At 44.0% G+C, this 9,447-nt stretch overlaps 1 protein-coding gene across 1 annotated transcript; it reads right to left on the bottom strand.

Annotated features, from left to right (window-relative positions):
* Window positions 1-583: 583 nt before the first annotated feature.
* Window positions 584-9,194, bottom strand: mnd1 (meiotic nuclear divisions 1 homolog (S. cerevisiae)). Its single transcript, XM_037472909.2, has 8 exons — window positions 8,880-9,194; window positions 8,361-8,426; window positions 7,715-7,772; window positions 5,754-5,902; window positions 4,874-4,948; window positions 4,619-4,733; window positions 2,451-2,495; window positions 584-905 (listed from the first exon to the last, which is right to left on the bottom strand). Exons 1-8 carry the CDS (start codon window positions 8,880-8,882, stop codon window positions 799-801), a joined length of 618 nt encoding a protein of 205 aa, XP_037328806.2. The 5' UTR covers window positions 8,883-9,194; the 3' UTR covers window positions 584-798.
* Between the last annotated feature and the right edge of the window lie 253 nt (window positions 9,195-9,447).

Raw genomic sequence — 9,447 nt, 5'->3', positions numbered from 1 at the left:
CAACACCCCAATCTGGTTTGGCAGAGAAAGAAAGGGAGGAAAATAAGCAGGGCGATAGTCATCCTCGAACATGTCATAACAAACGGGCTTCCTTTTTTTGTTCGCTGCGCGGAGCCGTAAAAAGAATGTGCTTTTGTGACAGATTTTGTCATGTTTCGGTGGTAATTTCTAAAGACTTTGCGAGCACAAAAGAAAGTAGGCCGGATGTTTGTACATTTGTAAACTTTTGAGTTTTAGAAACGAATACAAAACTGCAGAAAGCGGCTCGTGGGACATTTTATTATTTGGGGCAACATGACAGGAGGGTTCAGCAAAAAAAGAAAACATGCTGAAAATATCTACAAAACGTATCTTTAACATATCCAGGGCTGGTTGCATTTTTTTATTTTTCCTTTCAGGAAAAAAAAGAAAAGAAAAAAAAAAGCCCAATGATTTGATTCCAAACCATCTGTTGGAACCATTTGAATTAAGACCGTTGGCTCCACAGATGTGTCGAGTGTAGATTACTTTCCATCATCAAAGCGGGGCTCTCGGTTTTCATGCAAACAGGTGTCCCAAAAGTCAGGCTACTGACGAGCCCCGCCCCCCCCCCCCCCACAGCCACGCATGCTCCGTGCTGCTCTTTTCTGGTTGCAGCACATCGGCCGGTAAAGTTCATCTGCCTCAGCCACAATAGAAACATGGGAGAACGAGAAACTGAGACTGCGGGGAACGGGGCACACGGGCTTCAAAACCGAAGCTTTAACACGGATTATTCCGTTTACTGCGACCAGGAGCTCTGGTAAAAAAAATAAAAGATCAGTCCATGTAGTCGAAATCCTCGGGGATCCCGAAGGCTTTATCGATGCGGCTGTCGTCAAAGGAGAACTTCTTCTTCGTCCACGACTTGATGGCGAAAACGTTGTCTGAAAACAGGAATTGAAATCTCTGTTCACATGAGACGAAATACGTGCAATACAATTCATCCGACAACTGCCGTTTTCTTTGACTAAATAATACCCTTGATGGTGATTGAATATAATTACACAAGGCTCTTTCCTGATGCACCGTACAAAGGCTTTTCAAAGCACATTATTTAGACATAATTCAGAATACAATACTTCTTGAATTTGATGATGCACAATGAGGAATTTTCCCTTGGTCTAATTGGAGAGTCTTCCTTCATGTTTGCAACACAAGTCAACTCGTACAGGGATAACATGCCCATTATATTAAGTACACTTTATATTATCTACATAATCAATCTGTATTTGAGTCTGGATAACGGTCACTGTGGCTCTAATCACAAACAACCAGAGAATCAGGAGACAAGCTGAGGATGCGTCCCCCGTTTGAAGAACAGATCAAATAGCTTCCTGTGGATTAACGCCAGTCTTATCAAGCTCTCTGAATCACGCCTTTCACTCACTGTACTTCGGGTCTGATTTGACAAAGAGCACTTCCAGTGCAAGTGATTTACTGCGCGTGTGTGTGTGTGTGTGTGTGTGTGTGTGTGCAGGGGCCAAAGGGCAATCGAGTGGAAGCCGCCGAACTCCATGTTTTAAAGTTTTTTTGCAGCCGCGGGGCGATTCATTACGTGGAACGCCGTCGTCACTTGAAGCTGAAGCGACGCCAGCCACGCGGCCGTTACAGCGGGGCATGTTTAATGTTTTGTTTGGAAAAAAAAAAATAAACTCTCACACACACACACACACCAACGGCTGCTGTACGCCGCGCTTGCGAGGAAACACTTTGTGTGTTTGTGGAGTCTTGTCCTTGCCCCAGATGAGGGAAGTACAAGTCACGAAAGAGGCGGAAATGACTCAGAGCTTTAAAAAAAATAAAAAAAATAAATTGAATCGTTCGACGCAAGTGAAGCAACAGTGTGTCGACAAAAAAGAAGAAAAAAAAAAAAACCTGCACAGCTTTTAGGAGGCACGTCTGACCCCAAAGAGTCAAAGCACCACAGGACCGGCTGGTTACAACGATCCCCAAAACGGTCGGCTGTCTCCACGGTTACCGCTCAGGCCAATGAAGGCACAGGGAGGGGACACGTTGGACACAAAGTGCGTTTACAGCTGGTGCTTTAAAAGAGTAATCAATGGATTAAGACCTGCCAGGGATTATCAAGATTAAATGAATATTCAGAGACAACAATTTGTTTAAAATGGTTACTGATTCCAGCTCATGGGTTTGTTTGTGAAAAGAAATACAAAACAGATCACCTACAAAGTCATTTTAAAACCTCATATTGTTGCTGTTGCATTACTTCCTTGTTACTGACATTTTATTACCCAAACAATTTAAATATATTATTCTGTAAAAATAAAGAATCCACATTTTAGAAGCACAAACCATCACATTTTTGGCAAGAGAACAGCCTTAAAATTTTCGTTTCTCCTTCTGGGGTTAGGATCAACTAATTATCTTTCCAGAAAGTGCTTTAAAAAAAAAAAGAGAAAAGAACTCACCTGTCCACCTGGAAACCGCTTCTTTCGCTACAACATTTGACTTTCCTGCAAAACAAAACCTATGATCAATATGGTGCTTTATACGTACATGTGTTTTGCCGTGTAAAGAGTGAAAACAGTTGCGTTACATCATCGAAACAGAACATCAACGTCCGCGTTTGTGCTGCAGGCCACCAGCGCGTCTTCAGCACTTCTTTGCGATCCTCGTTCGTCAAAGAAGACGCCGCATGCTGTGCGAATGTGAATTAGGCCAAACTCTGGGAAAGTGGATCCAAATATGCTGCGGCGCAGCAAAACAATCACCTGCAGGTGGCCGGGTGGCCGCAGCCACTCGACGAACATGTGGCGGGTGGACTATTAAGACTCAAGTGGACAGTTTAGTCTAAACGTCACCTGCAGCTGTGGCTGGGGGGGAAGAAAAAAAACAAACAAACAAACAACCTCGCAGACTGGATCGCTCTCAAGTTTAAAGTGACACTTGAAACGGGATCCGAGAACAACAGCAGCAGGTAACAAGTGTGGTTGCTAAGCGCCTGGGACAATCACTTCAGGAAATAACCGCTTATTGAATCGGCATTAACCATCAACGGACCCTCGTTGGGCTGCGAGAGGCACTGGGCTGCTGCTGCTCCTGAGGTTTGGCAGATTTCTTCTCAATTTGTCACAAAGAAACCTCGCCCCCACCCCCCCCCCCCGGAGCGTTATGGTCCAAGGACGCCACCAGCGATTGTGTCATCGACTCCGAGCGACCGCCCCGTCAGCATTTATTGAGTGTCAACAATGAAAAGCACACATTGATACCCACAAAGATAAATAGCAGCCCGCAAAGGGAGAGGCACAGTTCGAGAAAGCTTCTGACTCACAGGCCCGCGTGACTCATTTTCGCGTTACACAATCCTACATTCATTGAGACGACATAACAAATAGCGTGCACAGATGTCAAATATCTACCAATAAATGAGGCCAGCGCGCAACACACAACGTTCACTGCAAACCCGTAAACAAAAAGGAAGACGAGTCACTCGAGACTTGCAGCAGGGTTCTAGTCCAACGTCTTAACTCGGCTTGCTCACAGTGTCACACCTGTCGTGCACCTGTGAGCTCCACCTTTCACCGCTCCTGCTGTGTGTGGTGCCCGACCAATCCAGCTTCAATAAAAAACCTTGTTGTTTGTCCAGTCGTTGGCTTGCGGCTGTGCGTAATAACTACGACCGACACGTGGGGTTTTCCACGGCTTAATGTGTTGTGTGATATTATACACGATATGTTAGTTGTTGTCCTGGTGCATTTGCTGCGATCAAAATTCCTTTGCATGCACTTAAAAAAAAGTGTAAAAGGTACATAAATGGAGAAAACAAGAGTTAATCATGAGGTATCCAGGTATTGTTTATGGCAACACACACGTTGCATGTGCACACACAAGACAACGCGCCCTCTCTGCCACAGGTCGGCTGTCACATGACCCAGAGGCGGTGCAGGATGTTTGTAGTGACGGACGGTGGCCTCGCCGTCGTCTTTTCTATAAACTTTTAACGCTAAACTAAGGAGGTCAGAGCTTCCACGGTATTGCAAAATATTCTTAAAAGGGCCATGGGAGCTGACGCCACGTCTTCTGTTCACGCAGCTTGTATCAACTCGCCACCAGTTTGTAGTTCAGGCCGCAATTATTATTTTTTTTAAAGCGAACTCTTGAACTTGAACTCAACTTGAGTGACTGCTTGCCACACGCCATTCAATGTGACCCGCAAGAAACTGTGATTTTTTAGTCACTCCCGTGTTTGACCGTTTGCGGGAGACTTTGCTGAAATGGACCAGCTCCTCGTGCACAATTCTCCATTCATTACCGGGTGTGAAACCACTAGTTAAAAGTAGGTTGAGTGTCTCTTGGCCGCAGCACAACTCTTCTGGATAAGATGAAAATCGCGACTGTTGGAATCCAGTCCGCTGTCTTTTTCCTAGACCCGTCAAATGCTTCTTGGCGTCTGCGAAGAACCGCTCAAAGAGTAACATTCCATCGACAGTCGAACCCTCCAATAAACACACGTTACGGGCCGAATGGCTTGTGAATCCAGCGCCATCAGCTGATTGCACCCAGTTAGATGCGAGAAGAATCGAAAGAAAAGGAGAGGCATTTTTCAGGTAAGCGGCCGCGTTGCGTCTGTACTCACTCATGTCCTCGATGACCTCGGGGTCACACTCTCGGTGCTTCTCCAGCTCGGCCTGCAGCAGAGTGCGCTCCTCCTTCAGAGCCTGCAGCTCCTCCAGCAGAGCGCCTCTCTCCTTCTGCACAGACACGGGGCATTTAGGGGAATTGACATGGATTTGTCGACTTTCTTTTCTATTCTTTTTTTTTTTAACCAATCGCTTGGTTAGAGAGAAAAAAAAATTCCAAACAAGGTGGAAGCGTGAATGAATATTCTTACTGTATCTTCTCGTCCCACGGTCGCTTTTTCAACAGCTTTCTGCACAGACACTTTCCGCTGTTTGGCTTCAGAAATCTTCAAAGAAAAAAAAAAAAAAAAGAAGTCTTACAGTCGATTTGACGTAGATTTTCCTGTATTCCGTCATAGTACAATACATGTCTGAGGTTGAAAGTGGTGGAAAAGTCACTGAGAGCAACCAACAGTCTGTTTAGCAGGTCTTCGACCACAGTTATGAAAGCTTGTAACACCTACATACGAACTCAAAATCCCAATCGCTCACCAGCCAATACGAGGTCAATGGTTTATAGATATTAATAGCTAGGGATGCAAATGGTACTTAAAACGTCATAAAGACGGGAAGCAGTGTTATCTCCATGCATGTTTTATAGCTAGCAGACAGTAGTAATGAGGTGTACAAATGTCCCCTCTGGTCACATGATGACATATTTTAGACCTCCACGTGCTAATGATCTTCTGGACATTGTGGCGCTCGCGGTATTATCGCACATCGGATCGCTGCTCTACGTGATCGAACTCATGCCGGCGGCCAGGTCTGAGGGGTCGCCGCCCTCACGCCGTCTGTCAGCCAGCTCAGATGCTCAAGAGTTGAGTCAGAATTATTGATCGCTCTTCTGTTTATTTTGAATACTGAAATTGTGAAGAAAAAAATAAATAAATAAAAGACGCACTAATTAAAAAAAGAAATCCATGTATAATTCAGTTAGTGTGGATCAACACACCCGGGACTGCTGCACGCCACCAGCTGTTTAGAGCAGGACGATCTGTCCTGGTTTGGTGTTTTGTTTGGAAACATCTGGAGCTTTGGGTGGTGGGGGGGGGGGGGGGGGGGGGGGGGGGCAGGGGGGGGACAAAAACTCACCTGGGCTTGCAGCTCCTCCAGTTTGTGCTTGCAGGTGTTCAGGGCCTTGCTGGGAAAGGCCCAGTAGTAGTTTGATGTGCCCACTCTCTCACAGTCCACCATGTTGTCATCCACCAGGCTCTGCAGAACGTCCTTCACCGACATCGGAGCTTAAGAGCAACAGAAGGGGGGGGGGGGGGGGGGGGGGTACACCGCCTACATTTAAAGAACCACAATCCTTCAGTTTCTATTATTACCTTCCCAGCAGCGAATGCCGTTTGTGGATTAGGGGCTTGATTTGTGGCAGGAGGATTTCTAGCAGAGGTGTGATTGTTATGAGCTTAGGGAGGCTTTAGGTGATGTTGAATCTCTCTCTGGTGTCAAATACAATATTTTATTCTACTGAGGATTTTTTTTTTTTCTTTCTTTTTACAGGTCTCATTTTTACGGGCAAAGCGTCCCACTCAAATGTTCGACTGAACCCACACATCTGCAGCCTATCTGGTCCCTTTTATGCTCATCCGTGAGAGGATGTAAGAGAGCAGGAGTTCCACCTCGAACAGAGTCAGCGGTGAAATGTGATACTCCCACACGTTTTGCTCTGCCGAGCCTCTGTGAAACTGAAAGAGCTCATCTGCTGCGTCGGGGGCTGCGAGGACGTTGAAAAGCGACAAGAGAATGTTTTAAAGCGAGGGTTTGAGAATGAAAAACACTCCAAATGGTTTGACCATGCTTTTGCGTTTGCACGACTTCAGTCTTTTCGTGTTATTTAAAACAGCTTTTTGGTCCCCTTCGGCCTCCCAATGGTGGCCAGTGTGTCGCTGCGACTCTTTGTTCGGTTTAACCGAGATCACTCCCATGGCCCCCTTTCTCACATGTTCTCTTCCTCAACAGAAAAATGTGCCACTAACACAGCTCGCTTGTCCCCCACCCCCTTCCCTCATCACTCACTAACTACATCATGCCCAAGTAAGGGAGACCAAAACATGTGCTTTTAATCAGTAACACAATCCAGTTTCCCCGGATTAATGTTGTGTCCACTTAAAAAAAAAAAAAAAAACCTCCCCTGGTCACCCACACAACACAGCTTTGTTCCTCTGCAGCTTTGAAAACTCCACGTTCTCATATTGATTTGAAATGTTCCCTCAGCATTCATAACGTGGAGCTCCATGATGACATGGAGGGAATGTGTTTGCTTTGCCGCGCACGACGAGACTCCTCCAAGACTCCTCCGATGCTAAGGACTAGGTACAGTTAGGATGGCAACAGCTGATCCTGGTTGGTCACGTTGCCAGCATGTCGCCACAATATTTTAAAGAATGCAACAGTGTTTACACTGACTCTGTGGTCTTTGGGAATAAACATTATTATTACTATTATTATTATTATTATAGGGTATTTTGCTCAAAAGAACATTTCTTGTATTTATAGATGCTTTGCACGCTGCAGCTCTGTTCATAATTTAATAAAACAAATCATTATTTTTCTTTGAATGTTCACCTATTGGGGAAACAACACCAATGTATGCCTATACTTCTTATTCCTGGATGCTTTTAGTTAAGTCCTACTTCTGCAGGGCTCTTTTTTATGCTGAATTTCCAAGAATAGTAATGAGTACATTTCTAATGAACACAGGATTTTAGATCAATATGTTGATTAAATCAACTTGTATGAAGATGAGACCAGTGTGGTGCAGAGTCTTAAAATGAAAGCAAATCAAAAACATAGGGAAAAACTAACTAATAGTACATTATGCTTTTCCCCATGGAAATCTCTCCTGTGTCCTGCTCAGACTCAGCTCCCACATGCGTGTTTTCCTTTTCTTAAAATAGAGCGATGTCTATACAAACCATTAGAGTTGTTTTATTTATTTATTTATTCAGTGGCAGCCGGTGGGGGGAAACATATTTCCGAATCTGAACACAAGCTGAGCTGGACGCACGTTTACAGACCGTTTAAACGCTCCATTACTCATTACTCACTTATTCCCTTGGTCTTCGGGGCGATCTTCTCAATGTCCTTCAGCTGAAACACATCTTTCTACAAAGAGGATAAAAGAACATGGTTTTCATTAGTGTTAGTCTTCATCATAGTATCACACAAAAGGAACTATTTCAATTATGTCTAATCATATTTGCCTGGAATAGAATGCCTTTCCAAGTATTTTCTAGCATTATAATCTTGTTTTGGCAGCTTAAAATATGCCTGATTTGATGACATTACAGCTTTATTAACTTTTATTACTAGCATATTGTTACTTGATCAAAATGACTTCCAGTTGTGAGACTTAAACTGACAACTCTTCTAATGAAAACAAATATATTATTGACTTTGTTAAACCAGATTAGTAAGCAATGCTCTTTGTATGGGTCGATGATCTATCAAGGACCCCACGACCAAGAACACACTGTTCTGTATTTGTTAAGAGGTTTAATATTAGAACACAGCCTCCTGCAGCATGAAGTCGCTGCAGGTCTATTTATGTTTTAGTGCTTGTTTGCATGTTGGCCTTTGTTTTACTCACAAAGCCTAAAGGAATATCAGCTAAATTAAATCAATACACTTTCTGTTTCCAATCGTGTTAAAGAAAATAAAATGCATACCAACAATGACTCGTATAAAACTCACAGTTTCAAAGAAAATCTCCATCATGCGAGTTCTCTTCTCCTCCAAGCTGAGTCCTTTCTTCTTTGACTGGAACAGATGCAAAGTAACATAACGTCACCATACTGTAGTTACAGTAAACACTGTGACGGATTGATAGCTGAGCCTCTTCCTTGTTGACGTACACAGCTTCAGGTCGCCACAGACTGGGCTCTTCGGGATATTACACATGACGTACTTATGATGTATTATTCGTGCTGCAGGCTAATGGATATTTCTAATATGTAAACTGATGAATCTCAGATCAGATACACGCACTCACGTTACTGAGACGAGGGTAACAACAACGCTAATTAAAGCTATCGATATAACACCGTGAAATGACCACCATTGTTGACAAGTTACGTTAAGTGTGTAACCGTAATATAGGACGTGATCGTTAGCTCGGAGCTAGCTTGATAACGCTAACACACAGGTAAGCGTCGGTAGTCTCCTGAGAGCACTATCAAATTTAAAAGCGGCTAAATGGGAACGTGTGCTTACCATTTTATTGCGTTGGCTGTGGCGGCGGCGTCCACTGTCATGAATGGTTTTAATCACGATATGTTGTTCTGAGCTAATGTCTGTCACCCAAACAAGAAATAAAACATTCGTAGGACCGAAATTCCCGCGGAATGCTTGTGCTGCTTTCAAGGATCCTCGTAAATTTATTTTTACGTAAAACAAACTTGTTACCCCGATCAATGTGCTAAGTTGTATTTATTTTAAAAGGCTAACGGGAAAATAACGCTTTTGTTCTGCAACGTTAAATGATAGGGCGGCGGTGGACCGTAGTAACACGCTTCCGTTCCCAACGTTTGGTGTCCTTGCGCGTCGTGTTCGACTGCGGTGACATAATTTCCGACTGCAACTGAAGGCAGCATTACTTTAACGGGAAGAGCGACGTTGCTTGATTTCCCTTCAGGGGATTCTGACGCCCTCTGCCGGCCAATAACACGCGTTGCTTAAATATTGACAGGACGTGACAATAGAAGAAAATAACAGCAGCTATGGAAGTTAATCATTAATGGATCTTATCACAAGCTGCAGTAAGTACACAACGACACCAAAA

The sequence above is a fragment of the Pungitius pungitius genome, chromosome 9, assembly GCF_949316345.1.
Source record: "Pungitius pungitius chromosome 9, fPunPun2.1, whole genome shotgun sequence".
In the NCBI taxonomy this organism is placed as follows: domain Eukaryota; kingdom Metazoa; phylum Chordata; class Actinopteri; order Perciformes; family Gasterosteidae; genus Pungitius; species Pungitius pungitius.
The sequence above is the reverse complement of the archived record's forward strand: the minus strand, read 5'-3'. Positions and strand labels throughout refer to the sequence as shown.

Coding starts and splice junctions, on each gene's coding strand:
- mnd1 (XM_037472909.2), bottom strand. Junction 5,903..7,714: donor CCCGAAGACCAAGGGAATAA/GTGAGTAATGAG, acceptor GTTGCTCTTAAG/CTCCGATGTCGGTGAAGGAC. Junction 4,949..5,753: donor TGGAGGAGCTGCAAGCCCAG/GTGAGTTTTTGT, acceptor TTTTCTTTGAAG/ATTTCTGAAGCCAAACAGCG.